The sequence below is a fragment of the Saimiri boliviensis genome, chromosome 1, assembly GCF_048565385.1.
Source record: "Saimiri boliviensis isolate mSaiBol1 chromosome 1, mSaiBol1.pri, whole genome shotgun sequence".
NCBI classification, from domain to species: Eukaryota; Metazoa; Chordata; class Mammalia; order Primates; family Cebidae; genus Saimiri; species Saimiri boliviensis.
This window is the reverse complement of record NC_133449.1, coordinates 177,738,558-177,757,320: the sequence shown is the minus strand read 5'-3', so window position 1 is coordinate 177,757,320 and position 18,763 is coordinate 177,738,558. Positions and strand designations below refer to the sequence as shown.

Sequence of the window (18,763 nt, the reverse complement as noted above, 5' to 3'; positions counted from 1 at the left end):
ATGTTCAAGAAAATTGTACATTCAATAACTGAAATATTAAGTATTTACCATCAATTAAATTAGAAATTATAATTCCTGTTCCTTAATCCCAGGCAAGTGACTAATATCTGGGTCAGAGAACTTCCTTTTTACCTGATAATCCCGAGGTATAAAGTTATCAATAATAAGCATCTGAAGTCGAAGCTCCCGGCTAAGTTGCCGAATGTTCTCGAGTAGGCCCTCAATTTCCCTCTGATGTTCTTGTTGGAGATCAGCCATCTACCAGAAAATCCGTAAAAAGATTATGAACAAACAAGACTTTAACTACAAAACAGCTCCATTTCACATAGGACATAGTCTAAGAGGCCTTGTGAGAGCTTACCTAGTTCTTTTATAAAAACGATAAACAGCGTGACACTATCAGCATCTATTCTACACTATTTGTTAAGGTTGGAAAGAACAATTTAGCCTAACAGATTAAAATTAAAAATTGCACTTAAAGGAGAAATATCTTTTTTCTTTTAAATTATAAGTTCAGACTATGATTGCTTATGAATTCTTAATCAAAGAGCTCCTTTTTAAAAAATTCAGAACCGCATTCATTAGTAGATAATTTCTAAAAGAACCAACCTCTGACTTTGCAGCCATCAGCATAGTCCACACTTTCTTTAATTTCTTGGTCTTCCCCTGTGCTTCCTCTTGCAAACTGGTATATTTTTCTTCAATATCCAAACGTTCTTGCTATGAAAAAAATTAGTAAACTTCAGAATAATTTTATCTGTAAATTCAAATATCTAATTATTTAACAAATGATATAAATGTTTAGTAACTCTTATCCTTCAAAGCAATCCATAAATACGTTTTAAAATTTCAGTGTAATGATAGACAACTTTCCACTAGAAAAGTTAGATCTCTCAGGCAAAATATCAAACTAAAAACAGAAAGTCTCATTACCTCTTTTTCCTCAAGTTCTCTGCGAAGTTGCTCTGCTCTTTTCCTCCTTTCTTCCAGTTCCATGTTAGATTCTTCAAGAAGTTTCTCTTGTTCCTCAGCTTTGGCCAACAAATCAACCCCACCAACAATTACCTTCTTTTCCAGGGCGGACAATTTTTCCAGCAAAGACTGATGTTCTTGTCTATTGATTAGAATGAAAATACTCTATATTCACTGATCATCTATTATTCTACTAATATCATTTCCCAAAATTTAACAAAAATTTGGATATACAATTTCAAAATAGAAATATAATTATGTAACATCTCTACCACATTATACCGCAGTGCAGTAACAATTTCTAATTTAATCTGTGACTCATTCTAATTCATTAATATGTTTTACTATCACATGGAAATAATTAAGACAGATCTAGTTTTTAGAAATACACTATATACAATGGACCCTTTACCGAAAAATAGCTACACTGGAGACAAAATCAAGCTTTTAATTACTATTCAATTTTCCTATTTATATGTCCTATGAAAAAATAGAAATTTAAATCATGAATTCATCTCGATGCAGTAATACTCACTGGGCTTTAAGAAGATCTTTTTCCCGTTTCTCTAATTCAGCTCTAGCCTTGTTTCTTTCTTCTTCTTCCATGTCAAGCTTTGTTTCAAGTGCTTTTCTCTCCTCATCAATTTTTGCTTGCATTTCAATCATCTTATCTGGGGAGACTTTCTTTTTACCTATTTGAATCATTTAATTGCAACAAATAACTAAAATGAGTCAATGTTTCAGACCTATGTAAATTACCTTCTTCAATATAGAAATGCCTACACTCCTCAATAATACAAAAACAATTATCAATATTATAAGGAAATCAAACCAATAATATCATGCACTTCCATTTATTATGTTCATAGAACTTTAACTCGTTACTAAATTCAAACTGTTGTCCAACTGTGCAATGGTAACTAAGAACAAATGTAAGTGAAAGAAAAGCAAAACAGATGAACTAAAAAAATAGAAAAAGAAAAATTAAGAGGTAAGCCAAATTTAAAAAAAAAAATTATGTCCCCAGATAACAAATACAGGTTAAAAAAACACAACATAATTCTTCAGTTACTTTTTCCCAATAACCAAGTATAAAATTCAGCAATTCCTTAAAATACCCTCCCCAAGTTCACATAAGTGCATAAAAGTCATATATAGGTATAAAATGCACAGATAAAAATAACTGGCAGAATTTATATCAAGTAGTTTTAATACATTTTTCAGAGTTTTTTCTAAAATTTTTGTTTAATAACATTAAAGTATTTTATTTCACAGCATACTTTTGAAGGAAAAAATTATATACTATGTAATTATGCAACAGTTACATGCATGGTAATTAACCAAGCATTTCACAGTTGCTGAGCTGTCATGATCTATCATTATACACTAAAGAAACAACTAAAATAGCTTGCTATTATGTCAAACTCAGGACCTGAAGGCTCCCTAAGTCAGAGTAAACATGCCAATTGTCAAATATAGGTAGAAATACTATCGAATAATAAAGCTGGAATATGGCTTCCAATTATTTTGGATGATATGTCTAATAAAGCTAATCATGTCTAATAAAGCTAATAATGTCTAAAGTATTTTATATACATATAATAGGTGCTCAATGAAAGTTTTGTTAATAAATTTCAAAATAAAAAAATCCAAATGAGAGAAAATAAAACTAGCTTATTAAACTTGTTATTAAACTGAATCTAAGACAATTCATTTCTGGTGATACAGTTTCTTAGAAACATGCATTCCTTCAGAAAACTAATAAAACTTTTCATAGAATTGGTCTGAGGCTCTCTTGGAAGCTTTCTGTCATTCTTAACTTCCTTCCCAAAGAACTACAGAAGAGTGTAAATCATAAGAGTTTACAAATTGTTAATGTCTCCACCCAAAAGCTAACCCCTTACCACCTAACGAGGAAAAAGAACTGAAAAATAATTATGATGGAGATACATAACTGAGTATATTCCTTCAGGAACCATGAGATGAAGAATCATTAATAGGCTTTAACTCTTTAGAACAAAATTATGTAAAAAACTCAAGGGTTTAAAATACATCGTTTCTATAGAACTGTAAGTCCAAAGCAAACCTAAGACATGAGACAAATGAAATAAAAGAGTAAATAATAGCACTGATCCAAATTCATGCTTTGGTGTGGTGTGATTCATTGCATTCCAAAAGTCAGGAGGTAGACTGATTTTATTGGCTTGTTTGGCACAGTCATCTGTATCGAATCTTTTGAATTAGCTGTTAAAAAATAACTTAAAAAGAATTTAACTCCTATTCTCAAAGTATTTCCCATCAGTTATACTATGTCTTAGAAATCTGAAGGAGAAAAGTATCATTTCAGGTATATAGTAAGTATATGCATTTTAAAAAGTTAACTTCCTTTCCACTCAGAATTACAAATATTTAAAGACAAAATGGGAAATATGTTGAGACAAAAATAATAAATGCATGAAGACACTGATGCTAATAGTATAGAGGAAATGATCTAATCAACATACGAACATTAATATATACAAGCTTCGAGGGTTCTAATTGTTTTGTTAATAGTTAAAAAGTTTCAAAACCCATTAAGAGGCAGTAAAATAAAAAGATTTTCTTAATAAAAAGATTTTATATGTTGAAATACAAAGACACATAACTGTTGATGAATTAATACATTACATTAGTAATTCAAAACCATTCTGGAATGTTTCCAAACTGATACTTTAGCGGCAAAAGCCTTACTGTGCTCTTGTAACACTTTCACGAAGATGATCAAAGATATAGAGCCCGGGTTAGTTTCAAAAGCCTAATATTTAGTTAAGGTATTACTTTAGCGAGAATCACTCTGACAAACCATTGTATTTCTTCCAAAATAGTATTTTAAGCTAAATGTGAGTATGTGCTAACTCTCCTAACCAGGCATTTTAAAATGTGACACCACTAAAAGTCACTTTACTGTATTTTTTAAAAGACTTTTTTAAAAAAAAAAACCTTACTAGACAAATCAATCAAACAAAAACGAAATCTTTTTCTAATAATGCATGATAAAATCCAGCACAAAATTTAAGGCAAATAATTATTTTTAAAAGTTAATCCCATAAGAGTATTTAATTAAGCCAGATGTAACTAGTAACATTTTTATTGCCCTTTCTCATGTGCTCTAACCAACACTGTGAAGGTGAACTGGCCAGAGTAAGTTAAAGGGGAAGAACTTTAGGAAAGACCTAATTGAATTAATTTCATTTTTATTATATAAGCATCCACAGTATAGGTAACCAGGCATTCAATTCTTGGCTTTAAAAAAAAAAAAAAGGAGAAAAATGTTTGAATGTGAAGTAGTTTACAGTTGTATTTCCAAAATTTGGCTTAATGGGTCTTTAAGAATTTAGAAAAAAAAAATAAGTTTTTTTTAAAAGCTGAAGTTGAAAGATTTTTCAAAATACAAAAGATACTTACCTGGTAAAAAAAATTATTAAAGTTTTAAAATTTTATATATTTAAATGAAGTTATTTATAGGATAAATAATTATACCATGTGGAGTGCAAATCAATCACACCAACCTGCTTGATCTTGCAATAAGAAGTAGTAAGCAAATCGCAGACAGGAAGCATATGCACAGAGATGAGGAGAAAAAATGGAAAACATTATTTCTTTGGTAAAACAAAGAAAAATATGTAATAGCATTCATTTAAGTGTAGAAGTGAATCAAATCATTATCAAAACTGAAATAGAGCCCATATAAAAGGAAAGCATATTTAACACAATGAGAAATGTAACTTAAGCAAGAATAATAAAATTAACTTAGTCTTAGATTATAACTCAAGTCAATCTCAAGAGCTCACACTGATTCCCCAAGTCCTGCAAAGGTCACGGTTCAACACCATGTAATTATGCTAACAGCAGACATGAAATTAGGAACCTGCTAAGACCTGGGAAGTCATCTAAAAGGGCAGAACAGAAAATTAAGACAATTTTAACAACTGGTAAGTTTAAAGTGACAAAATTCACACTGTCCCTAGCAAAAACATCCCAATTCAATATTTCTTTTGGTATATGGATCTATTATAGGCATGCCTCACTTTAAGAAAATCTAACAAAAAAATCTGAACCAAACAGATAAATTAGATTACAGTAATTTCCACTGATTATTTGATTAACAGGAAAGTCTAATGAAGAATTTTTAAAGATAGTAAGTTCTTTCAATACATCTGATTTCCCAACTAGATTTATGGGCTTTTTTTCCCCTTTTCAGAAAAAAAGAATTACTACATAAAATGAAGTACACCTGTATAATAACAAACTTACATTCCTTCTATTAGCAGATGGTTAAGGGTAATTGTAACAATGATTCTATGTAAGTCAGTGCCAATTGATGATTTAAGCAAGAAACACCTTCAAAAAAGGCTATTCAGATTTTTAAAAGGGAGGGTACACACAAGTTACACACAGCTAACCGCATGCTGGGACAACCACCTCTCCACTGCACCAACACACGCACATTACAACAAAAAACTTTATGTACTAGGTATGCTAACAGGAATTAAAACTTCTTGAACTGAACAAAGTACAACCCATTTCATAACATACTTTCATATAACTATTCTTTAAGTTTTAAAACAGAAAATTAAATTGCAAATATTTTCTCGTATTTCACACTTTATTATACAAAGTAATACCTCTATGTGGTTTCTAATGCAATTTCAAGCATTTTACAAATTATCCTTCGAAATGAATTGTTTTGGTAACTTGCCTACAAATTGTCAATAAAGAAAAAGATTTCTAATATCCTTGGAATTAATCTAGAAAGCTAAAAGCATAAGAAAAATAAGCAATTATCTTTGTCATTAGTTTGGAAGGGTAAGTATATAGATAATGCTTTAAAAGACAGTAAGCTGCAGGCTGGTACAAGAAAACAACACTACTCCCCTTTCTTCTGAAAATAAAATAGGTAACACTTTTTAATTTGATTAAATTAGGTTTTAACAAAAGCGTTTAAGTTTGAAATAAGTCTAGATGGATCCTGCATAATCTTCTCATGATCCTGCATTCCCTAATCATACCTTAGAAAATTTCTTAAAATCTATCAGGTAATTTAGAAATTTATTCCATTTGAAATAAAACACTATTCAATTCATCTTTACTTGCTTCAAGTTTCACGTTTTTCTTTATTTGGGAGCCTTTAAGCTACCACTAAGATTAGGACACCAAAGTGTAAAATATTTATAACTACGACATGTTATAATGGGCATTGGTGTACTTCCAAATATAATTTGTACTTTCAGAAATTTAAGATCTAATGTCACGTGTCCCTTGTACTGAGAATTAGAAATGTATCATGAAACCTAAAAAAGAACCGTAAGAATTCTTCTTTTATACAGCTTACTAGCTCTCTTTACATTATCTCAATTGCAAAAGCATGAATCTCTCTTCCATTGTCTCAAACATAAGCTAAAGCATATGTTTTAACAATTATGATTAACTGGAAGCAATGAAAGGGGGTGAAGGAATCATCACATGCTTTGTTCTACTGAGAAATCCAACATGTATTCTGTAGGTAATGACAGGGAGCGGTGCAGCATTGCTCAAATGAAGCCCATGTGTTATGGAAAAGCCAAAGCTCTGTTAGAGAACGTAAGAGCTACCACTCACTAGGCAAGAACTTATCCAGAGGTTTCTCTATGACAGAACATGTGGAGTCTGAACTACTGCTGCTGCTACTGCCTGGAAAACAAAGAAATGAGCCCAAAGGGAACCAAAGAAAGAGGGAACAAGAAAATGAACACATACACAGAGAAAAATTCAGTTCCAGAGAAAAAAATTTAAAGGACAATCAAGTTTTGTATTAAAGAACTAAAATTTACTATCCCTAAAAACAAGTCTTGGTAGTTTATTCAATATTCTCTAATTTACAAAGCCATAGAGAAGAATTAGAAAGTATACTGCTTTAAGCAACTACTGAGGGCAAATCCTACTAGTCACCTAAAGCCTAATCATTTAGAGGTTTGAAATGATAAGAATAAAAAACAAATAAGTCATTTGGTGACTTTTTAGTCTATTAAAACTATTTAGGTTGATAAAGGAATGGAGTTTTAAAACTTAAATTCATACACAATAAACATTATAGGAATGATAAATTACCCTTCATTATAGACAGGTTAGTCTGTCTCCACTTTCGGTCTCTTTCCCCCAAAATATCAAATTATCAAATGTGTTTAAGGTTTGACAGCAAAACTTTCAAAAGGCTTACTGCAAATTTTTAAATTTGTAAGCCTAGAAGAAAGATATATTACCATTAAATATTTCAACATATTAAACAGTGGCATTTTTCTATTTAAAATTTTATTTTTTAACAAATCTGTTACCTGCTTTAGCTTAGAAAATAATCTACCCTGTGAAAAACTAGACGTAAGCAAAAAAAAATTTCTCTAAATCAGGCAAACATTTTCTGCAAAAGGATAGACAAGTGTTTGAGACTTTGTAGGCCATGTGGCTTCATGTGAAAGCAGCCATATATGTAAACGAATGAGCATGGCTGTTTTAATAAGATTTTATTTACAAAGACAGGTGGTGAGCTGGATTTAGCCAGCAGACATTTTGACAATTCTTGCTCTAAATCATTATTTTCCTGTCTTTTGAAGTTACAAAATCTTTATAGTTTTTAAATTTGGGACTCCTAATCAAGCAGTGATGGATTTATTTTCAGCACGATCATTTTCATAAGACAAGCAAAATATGCAACAGCTTGAAAACAATGACCACATTAATGGAAGAGAGTTCTGAAATAAATATTTATGTTAAAAAGGCTTGAAATGTAGGCCATTATAATATGTCCATTTTATTTGCATATTATCTGAATTCTAATCACAACAGTCTTAATTCACACTTGGCAACAAATGCCCCACAACAGGGTGAGAATGAGAATACATTTTGTAAAGAAAAAGAATTAAACTTAAAAATGGAATTCCTCATACAAATTTACTATTTAAACATTAGTGACTTTTTTTTTTTTTTTTTTTTTTTTGAGACGGAGTTTCGCTCTTGTTACCCAGGCTGGAGTGCAATGGCGCGATCTCGGCTCACCGCAACCTCCGCCTCCTGGGTTCAGGCAATTCTCCTGCCTCAGCCTCCTGAGTAGCTGGGATTACAGGCACGCACCACCATGCCCAGCTAATTTTTTGTATTTTTTTTAGTAGAGACGGGGTTTCACCATGTTGATCAGGATGGTCTCGATCTCTTGACCTTGTGATCCACCCGCCTTGGCCTCCCAAAGTGCTGGGATTACAGGCTTGAGCCACCACACCCAGCCAACATTAGTGACTTTTAAGGACTAATCTTGTTTGTGGAAAGACTCCACACTATCCTAATTTTCTTAAAAAACTTAAGTTCCTGACACAGATATAAGGCCCTACATAAAATTAAAACCCACATGAAATTTTAAAATGGCATACCCACTATTATAGTCTTACAATTCTAAATTCTAAAAAAACAGAATAGGTATTCAAAGTCAGCTACACACAGATCAATACAGGAGAAAAAATGCAAAGTTAACCAGGTAAATGGCATACATCTTCTGTTCTAATTTTTATAATAACAATTAGATCATTGTTATCTAATATATTAAACAAATAGTTATCGGCAAAATAAAAGTCATGCACTCTACCACTTTGTGAAACCACCTAGTTGATTTCTATCAATTAGAATACTCAACAGAACTTACCCCTTCTTTTTTTCCTTTTCTCTCCATCTTCTCCAACCTCACCCTCTTCATCATCATCTTCCTCTGACCCACTGACATCAGAGCCTGATATTTCTTCTCCTTGGACAGAAATTTAATACAATGTTTATTTATCCTGTACCAAGTCATTGGCTATTTAGGAAATACCTGTATCAACTTTCTTCCTTAGGTTTTTGTTACTGCAAACAACAATTTAAATACTATTTAAATTCTCCTAGAGAGTATATCAGATAGGCTAATCTCAGACATAAAGAAGATGTACAAAAAGACTTTATTTTAAAGTCTCTAAAGAGAACTTAAATTTTGACCTACTTAAAACTTCAGATCATTCTGGCTGGCCAAGGTGGTGCATGCCTGTAATCCCAGCACTTTGGGAGGCTGAGGCAGGCAGATCACTTGAAGTCAAGAGTTAGAGATGACCAGCCTGGCCAACACGGGGAAACCCCATCTCTACTAAAAATACAAAAATTAGCTGGGCGTGGTGGTGCGCACCTGTAATTCTAGCTACTCGGGAGGCTGAGGCAGGAGAATCTCCTGAACCCAGGAGGCAGAGGTTGCAGTGAGCCAAGATTGCACCACTGCTCTCAAGCCTTGGCAATACAGCGAGACTCTGTCTCAAAAAAATTAAAAATAAAAAAAATTCAAATAATCTATTTATGTATACTTTTAAATATATATATAAAATTATGGGCAAGGCATGGTGGCTCACACCTGTAATCCCAGCACTTTGGGAGGCCGAGGCAGGTGGATCACGAGGTCAGGAGTTAGAGACTAGCCTGACCAAGATGGTGAAACCCCATCTCTACCAAAAATGTAAAAATTAGCCAGGCGTGGTAGTGTGCACCTGTAATCCCAGCTACTTGGGAGGCTGAGGCAGGAGAATCACTTGAACCCAGGGGGCAGAGGTTGTAGTAAGCTGAAATCATGCCAACTGCACTCTAACCCAGGCAACAGAGTGAGACTCTATCTCAAAAAAAAAAAAAAAATTATGTAGTAGAGTTACTAATTCAGCCTTTTAAAAAAGTAAAAATGTGATCACTTTTGAGGAGCAATTTCTTCTTAAACAGCTTCCTGTTTAAGATTTCAAATAACTCACTCAACTGTATTTTTAAGAGTCACAGAACTGTCATGCAACATAGTGATCCCACTTTTAGGACTGTATCACAAGCAATTTTTCAAAAAAGTGCTTATTTTGCTTATTTGCACAAAGACAATGCTAACTACACATTAACTTAAAGATAAAAAACAATAAAAAGGAATGATTAAGCCAATAAAATAGATCAGCAGTATACCATCTTCAAATTAGCTATTTTAAAATGCCACTGTTTACATAGGAAATGTCTAAGGAAATAAAATACAGGAGAAAAAAGTAAACTATATACTTAATCACAACCAAGTAATAATTGTAAGTACAAGATAGAAAGGAACACAGAGTCTTGGCAGAAGAAATTTATGAAAAATGTTTTGTTCTTTGGGCTTAGAAACAATGACATCTTGGTAGTAATGAGCATACCTAGTGCCCAAAACTGGGTTTCTAAAAACTATTCTCCTGCAGAAGGGACCAGAGAGAAGTGAATGACTGATTCTAAGGTTGGGCAAAGAACTCACGAGACAAACTTAAAATCTTTTGCAGTACCAAAAATTAATCAAATGCTCAAAAAAACCATGCTGAAAGAACACAGGAACTACCCGGAAAGAGCTCCTAATAGCCAAAGTTGGGACAATTTGAGGAACAAAATAAATAATCATACTACTGGATTATAATCCATGATCCAAAAAGATCAATACTTGAATAAATAAATAAATGGGAATGAAGGGGCTGTTCTTCCTTTTAACAGAATCCTAAACAAAGAAACAAAGAAATGATGAGAACAGAAAATCACACTCAGCAAATTGTTGCAGGCAAGAACTATGGATGAATACTAAATGTAGCGGGAGAAAGTATGACAAGGGACAGGACCTTTGCAGTCTCAAAGTATCTCCCACAAGATACATATTAATTACAAATGGAAAAAATAAAACAATAGATTTGCAGTGGGTAAACTTTGCAGGGTAATTATAAAAGAAATGTAGACAAACTCAAATTAATGAACACTTTTAACAAAACATATGATAAGTATTTTTCTAAAATGTCAAGATCAAAAAAGACTGGGGAATTATAAGAGACTGAAGAACAAGTGTGCTAGACACTGTCATTAAGAAGGCATGACACATAAATACAATGTGTCATCCTGGATTGTATCCTGGGCCAGAAAAAAGGGCACTGGAAGGGAAACTGATCAAATTTGAATAAAATCCATAGATTAGTTCATAAGACTATCTTAATGTAAATTTCCTGGTTTCAATAACTGTACTATACTTATAAAAGATGTTAACATGAAGTGCAGCTGGGTGAAGGGTGGATAGAAACTCTTCCCTATTATGTTTGCCAGTTTTCTATAAGCCTAAAATAATTTTTCAGTTTAAAAATTCTTTTAATGCTATTGCCTACTTTTTTATTGTTTATATGATCAACTCCATTAACTGGATTATAAAAAAACAAATGTCATAAGAGCAAAAATAAAATGTAATGTGTTAAAAACAGCATTATCATATAATTCAGCAATTCCACTGCTGGGTACATACCCAAAAAATGGTAAAACCAGAAACTGAACAGGTATTTGTACACCCATGTTCTTAGTGGCATTATTCACAACAGCCAAAAGATGGAAGAAACCAATTGTCCATTGATAGATGAATGGATAACAAAATGTAGTACACACATACAACGGAATGTTGTTCAGACTTTAAAATAAAGTCCTGACACATGCTACAACATGGATGACCCTTAAATGCATTATGCTCAGTGAAATAAGCCAGTCACAAAAGAACAAATGCTGTATGACTCCACTTTCGTAAGATACCCAGAGAAGTCAAATTCATAAACAAAGCAGGATGGCTGCTGGCCAGGAACTAGGGGAAGGGAGGAATGGGCACATACTGTTCAAATATTCATACAAAGTTTCAATTTTACAAGATGAAAACTGGAGACAGCTGCAGAACAATGTGAACATAAAGCTACAGAAATGTAGACCTAAATGTGGTTAAAATGGCCAGGTGCAGTGGCTCACGCCTGTAATCACAGAATTTTGGGAGGCCGAGATAAGTGGACCACGAAGTCAGGAGATCGAGACCATCCTAGCCAACATGGCGAAACCTTGTCTCTATAAAATACAAAAAATTAGCTGGGTGTGGTGGTGCACACCTGTAGTCCCAGCTATTTGGGAGGCTGAGGCAGGAGAATCACTTGAACCTGGGTGGTGGAAGTTGCAGTGAGCCAAGATTGTGCCATTATGCTCCAGCTGGGCAACAGAGCAAGAGTCCATCTCAAAAAAAAATTTTTTTTAATGTGGTTAAAGTGATAAATTTTGGAATAAAATTTGGGCACTTGCTACAACATGGATGAACTTTCAACATTCTATTAAGTGAAATAAGCCAGGCACAAGAAGATGAACACTCTATGATTTTACTTATACGAGGTACCCAGAGTAGTCAAATTCATAGAGATAGAAAGTAGAATAGTGGTTAAAAGAGAGTAGGGGGAGAAGAGCATAGGAAGTTATTACTTAATGGGTACAGTGTTTCTGTTTGGGATGATGAAAAAGTTCTAGAAATGAATAGTTGTGACAGTTACACAACAATGTGAATATATGTGATGCCACTGAATGGTACATTTAACTAATAATGGTTAAAATGGTAAATTTTATGTCATGTATATTTTACCACAACAAAAAAATGTAAAGAAATAAAGTCAGCAAAGTAAAAGAAAGCACTTACCATTAACATGGCTAAGAAATTTAAAATCTTTAAAACATACTGGCTATAAATACCACCTAGTGGTCACACTTAAAACACCAAATTTCATTATCTAACACAGGTGTCTGCTTTTCCTCAATAACTTTGTTTACTTAATAAGCACCTCCTCTAAACATCTGTGATGCTTATGTCTCTGAATTTCACCTCTGATCTAGACAGTTTCCTCATAGACTACAAAGGTGCAGTTTCAAAGCTCTCTGTTTACCTGGTTTGCAAAGGAGCTCTGTACCAATCAGAAAGATCTGTTTCTTGCATAAAGGTGCAAGGAATCACTGTGCGCACTTCATGACTGGGAAGCTTCTCACTCTCATAAATAAGCTCTTCAAATTTTCTGACTTTCTAGAATGATGTTGTTAGAAAACAATTTCCAAAACAGAAGCTCATGTTCAAATTTTGGTATGAAAGGATATTTTGAAGGTTATGCAATTCATTTTTTCTTACAGAAAACTTGGTTTACTCAGACCTGTCTAATACCTTTCTTTACTTCAAATAATAGTGAGCTGACATTGCAAAGCCAGAATTCTGGTCATTTTCACCTAAATATATACATTCAGAATTTACTCTTATGCAGAGACAAACATTCATTCTTTAACAAGTGGTCACGTGAAATCTATAAATCATGGGAATGTTTTTAGAAAACCACATATACAAATACTATGTAATTCTCCTTAAGCTTAATATGAAAATGCTAAAGTATATAAGTACCAAGTCACTTTCCAGAAATATTCATTTAACTACCAATGTTAGAGGCTCTAAAAATGTTTAATAGAGTGCTTTTATTAGAACACTTAGTGGTTCAACAATATATTTTTAGCCAACATAAAGATTAATATTTTGAGAAAAAGTTACCTTCTTCAAGCTTCTTTTTCAGTTCTTCTATTTCTTTCTGGAACTGACGCAGCAAAGCATCCTTTGGATCTTCATTAATTCTAGCTTTATTTTTAATATTCTTAGCACGATTGGCATATCGTAATGTACTGATAGTTTCATCATAATTGTAATCTGCTGGCCCAATATTTGCACACTGTTGAATTAGAAACATGAAACAAATCATTTTACACTTGACACAGTTAAAATTAACATAACCATTACAAATATGTCAAAAATTGTTTAAAGCAAATATGCACCCTTGGCTTTCTTGAAAAAGAGTGTTGTCAACCACATGGGTTTCCAAATGACACTATTATGGGCTAATACACATGAGTGTACCACAGAAAGGACAACCACAAGTCAAAAAAAGTAAAATAATCAACAATTTTACAAATGTGATACATAATAATTACTGGCATAAAGTGGAATCTTAAATTTGCCTGATGTTAACAGTATCACCAATTAAGTCTTACCATCATAGTTTTTGAATTTCCTCCTAAGGAATCCTGAAGAAGACGAGTCAATTTAGAGTTACGATAAGGCACATGAGTGCTTTTTCCATCAACCAGGGCAGAAATTACATTACCAAGGGTGGAAAGTGAAAGATTGATTTTTGTAGCTTCCTTTAGGCGCTGTCCAGTGGCTCCAGTTTTTGCTTGCCTTTCTGAACCCTAGCAGTAAACAGAGATGAAAGTAAAAACAGAATTTTAAAAAATAGAATATTCATCCCAAGGTTTTATTAAAAAGTAATGTAATCTTAAAAAACTTGATATGATGCCTGGAATTCACTTCAAAATAATCTAGGAAGGGAAGAAGTGGGTGAGAGCAGGTAAAACAAGATTAGCCATGAGCTGATTGCTGGAGTTGGGTGATCAGTGTGTGGAGGATCATTATACTATTCTACCTACTTTCATATACATTTGAAATGTTCCATAATATATAATAAGCATATATAAGTAACAACTTAAAAAATCATATGTAAATCATGCCTCTTCACTTTAACTTTTATTCATTTATAAAATAAATGGGTCACAATAAAGAGTTATTCCTTAAGCAATGTCCTGTTACTTACAGCAAGATCTACAAGGTGGAGCTTCCCCATCCTGACATGCATGTTACCATCAATGCCTTTTTCACTGCATTCTATAGTAATTGTAAAGATGGCATGAGAACGGGAACTATGTTCATTCATATTAGTTGCACCAACAGAACCTTTAATAAATAAAGGAAATCCTTAAAAAGTGTAACAGAGAGTGCTTTTAAAAATAATTAAACATCCAGAACAGTTTAAAATACTTAATTTCATCACAATCAAAAGCCAGAGAACACAGCTAAACTTTATAAAGGCATGGGTGTGTACTTAGCCATTATGTATGTTAACAAAATAATTTTTAAGGTTTCTCATATTAAAGACATAACGTTAGCAAAAAATAATTTCAATCCCAAATAATTCTGCCTAAAAAATAACTAATTTACACCCAGAAAACCATGTTAATTGGAGAAACTATTGCTGATTAAGCTGTCTAAAGAGAATTATGCATGCTGGCGTACTGTAGGAAGTAAAAAATAATAATAATAAAGAGAATTTTAGCTGGGCTAGAATTTTAGCTACTGGGGAGGCTGAGGCACAAGAATCACTTGAATCTGGGAGGCAGAGGTAGCAGTGAGCTGAGACTGCACTCCAGCCTGGGCAACAGAGTAAGACGCTACCTCAAAAAAAAAAAAAAAAAGGAATTATGTTCTAGGCATATAAACCACAAGAATATTTGCACATATGTTAGAAAATACAACAGTATTCAGTGCAGCATTATAAAAAATAAGGTATATCTAAAGACATGGAAAAATGCCCATAACATATAAATTAAAAATAAAAGCAAGTTAAAAAGGAACACATACCATAATCCTACTTATGTTAAAAGAAAAAAAATCCATTCATAATATGCGAAGTATTTGTATGTGTGTAAATATTTGAATATACTGTGTAAACAAAAAACATTTAAAATAGACATGTATTAGTTTTTTCTTTAATTCCAAACGATTTTTAAAGCATTGTTAATTCTACTCAATGCCAAGATTATCTTCCTACTATAGATTCATGCAGAACTTTTCTATGCAAGCTTTGATTTTAGAATTTAAACATTAAATTAGGAGATAGCTATATTAGAAGTCAGATAACATGAATGCAATTTGCACCGACAGAGAAAGAGAAAGCCTGATGAAAGAAGGTAAATGAAGAACTAGTGAATGAAAATAAGAGTTTGTTATTCCATAATATATTTTTCTATTTTCTTTTAAATCAAATTGAATTTTATTTTTTTGAGATGCAGTTTCACTCTTGTTCCCCAGGCTGGAGTGCAATGGCATAATCTCGGCTCACTGCAACCTCCACCTCCTGGGTTCAAGCAATTCTCCTGCTTCAGCCTCCCGAGTAGCTGGGACTACAGGCCTGTGCCACCATGCCCAGCTATTTTTGTATTTTTAGTAGAGATGGGGTTTCACCATGTTGACCAGGATGGTCTTGAACTCTTGATCTTGTGATCCACCCGCCTCGGCCTCCCAAAGTGCTGGGATTATAGGCGTGAGCCACCGCACCCAGCCCAAATTGAAAAATTTTAACAACAAAATTAAAAATAGGCCAGGCAGGATGGCTCACAGCTGTAATCCCAGCACTTTGGGAGGCCAAGGCAGGTGGATCACCTGAGGTCGGAAGTATGAGAGCAGCCTGACCAACGTGGAGAAACCCCGTCTCTACTAAAAACACAGACTTAGCCCAGTGTGTTGGCACATGTCTGTAATCCCAGCTACTCATGAGGCTGAGGCAGGAGAATGGCTTGAACCCGGGAGGCAGAGGTTGTGGTGAGCTGAGATTGTGCCACTGCACTCCAGCCTGGGTAATAAGAGCAAAAACTCCATCTAAAAAAATAATAAAAACAAAAATAAAATAAAAAGCTATTCATTTATACACCACTTCAAACCCTCTGTTCAGTAGTGACATGCACGCATGTTTCCACAGAGTTATTAGGTCTTACTTTATCTTCTGGTTTTTTTCCACTTAACATTATCTCTTATGTATATTTCCATGAAAAAACAACTTGAACATTTTACTGAAATTGATTTTGTTATTTCTTTACTGTTAGACATTTGAAACTGTTTCCTATCTTAGGTCCTTACAAGTGATACTATTATGAGCCTCTTTCAATAGATCCTTTCTTTCTCTTTAGGGTTATTTCCATGGAATATATTTTCCAAACTGGAATTACCAAGTCAAAGGATAGAAACAGTGTTCTAGCTATGTGATTATTAATCACATTGTAGCAGTGTTTTCCAATTTGAGGTGAGACAGAATATGTAACTTGAAAAAAAAATCATATTAGCTGTTTTAATAACTATTATTTTTGCAATATGAGTAAAGCATGCTATGGATGACTGTAATTTTTCTGTATTTCCAGTTACAAAAATAAAGCACTGCAGCAGACAAGCTGCCAAAAGTCACCTACATTGAACTTTACAACCACCGGGACAGAACAGCTAATAGTAATCAAGGAGACCACACTCGAAACTGCTGAAACGTCACATAATGAAACAAAATAAAAACCACCTTTATTGCTCTATTTTCTATCACAGTATTTATTTTTAAATATAAAAGAAAATTAAATTTTTATGCTTTTCCAGAGGATACAGAACAATTTATTCTATAAATACGCCTGCATGTGTATACTCATATATATACAAGAATGTGTACTGCAGTGTTGCTCATAATAGCAAGATTGAAAACAATTCAAAAGTCTATCAATAAAAGATAGAATAATTTATGGTACATCCATCCAACTAAAGACTATATAGTCATTTTTTAATGTCTATATATGTGCTAATGTGTGTTCATGTGAAATGATCTCCAAGAAGATACTAAGTGAATAAAATACGCTATTATCTCAGAAGTTCAAGAACAGCCTAGCCAACATGGTGAAACCCCGTCTCTACTAAAAATACAAAAATTAGCTGGCTGTGGTGGCAAGTGCTACTGCACTGCAGCCAGGGCAACAAGAGCAAAACTCTGTCTCAAAAAAAAAAAAAAATGCTATTATCTGACTGAAGAAAGAGGACATATTTGTACACATACAGACAGTTATCAGGAAGGGCACACAAGGAAATAAAGAGGCTGCCACTAGGGATAGGAACTAGGTGACTGAGAATAGAGGGTAGGGGAGAGACTTTTTTTTCTTTTTTTTTTTTGAGATGGAGTCTCTCTCTGTCACGCAGGCTGGAGGGCAATGGCGTTATCTCGGCTCACTGCAACCTCCTCCTCCCGGATTCAAACAATTCTTCTGCCTCAGTCTCCCACAGATTTGTTTTTCATTGTATACTTTTGTGCGTTTTGAGTTTTATACCATGTATATGAATTACATATTCAAAAATAAAAAATTTTTTTAAAGGACCATAAAGGCTGAAAAACACTGCTCTAGAAATATCAACAATTTTACAAGGAGGCCCACCATGTAAATGTACCTGACTAGTTTAAATGTGCATTTTAGTTGCTAGGTAGGCTGTGTAATTGTCTTTGAGATGACAAACTTAATTTTCTTAAAATATAAAATTAATGATTTCCCTACTATGACGACCTGTAGAAAATGGATGCTAATCTTATATTTGTATCAATTATTCATCTATTTAGAGTAGTAGCTTTTATTATCACATTTCCCCTATCTTCCTCTTGATGGTTATTATATTTCAACATGATAATATTTGTATTATTAATGTTTGAGCTTTTCTAACTAGAAATTTGTACTAAATGTTTAATTCTTGGAGTTGATCTATGAGAGTATTTCTATCTCTGTTACTTTAAATCTTCAAATTCCTTTATCTTTGTTTCATTTTATTTCTCTCATTAGAAATTTTTTGCTTTCCTTGAACAAATCAAATATACCACATTAAATTAATTCTCAGCTAGTGAATGAGAGCTTTCGGTCACTTCTATGGATAAAATCTTGTGTTAAAATTTTTTAAATTACATAAACAATAATAATATATTCCTGGTATTTAAATTTTTTAAATAAAGACATACAGAAGGCATAGAGTAAAAGCTCCTGACATTCCTTTTCCCCAATTTTATTTCTCCTTCCCTAAAGGTAACCACTATTACCTGTCTTTCATTTTGTATTTTACATACACACGTAAACACAGATACATACATACACACACACACTCACACACACACACACACACTGCCCAAATAAATAAATGGTTTAATAATTTTTTACATATAAATAAATGGGATAATGCACTACATACATACCGTTCTGCAATTTGCTTTTCTCCCCCACTGACAAACATATTTTGAAAGTC

At 33.2% G+C, this 18,763-nt stretch overlaps 1 protein-coding gene across 5 annotated transcripts in view; it reads right to left on the bottom strand.

Moving 5' to 3' along the window:
• Window positions 1-18,763, bottom strand: part of KIF3A (kinesin family member 3A) — a 61,177-nt gene that overhangs the window by 24,407 nt on the left and 18,007 nt on the right. For 2 of the 5 annotated variants that reach the window (XM_074381570.1, XM_010338872.3), the window contains exons 6-13: window positions 14,493-14,632; window positions 13,894-14,091; window positions 13,400-13,574; window positions 8,678-8,776; window positions 1,508-1,664; window positions 934-1,114; window positions 610-720; window positions 133-258 (exon numbers count right to left, since the gene is read on the bottom strand). In XM_074381570.1, coding sequence (XP_074237671.1) covers window positions 133-258; window positions 610-720; window positions 934-1,114; window positions 1,508-1,664; window positions 8,678-8,776; window positions 13,400-13,574; window positions 13,894-14,091; window positions 14,493-14,632 — 1,187 coding nt within the window. Of the gene's footprint in view, window positions 1-132; window positions 259-609; window positions 721-933; window positions 1,115-1,507; window positions 1,665-4,520; window positions 4,530-6,609; window positions 6,682-8,668; window positions 8,777-13,399; window positions 13,575-13,893; window positions 14,092-14,492; window positions 14,633-18,763 lie in introns of all 5 variants that reach the window. The other 3 variants (XM_003920604.4, XM_074381567.1, XM_074381568.1) reach the window with 3 other exon arrangements.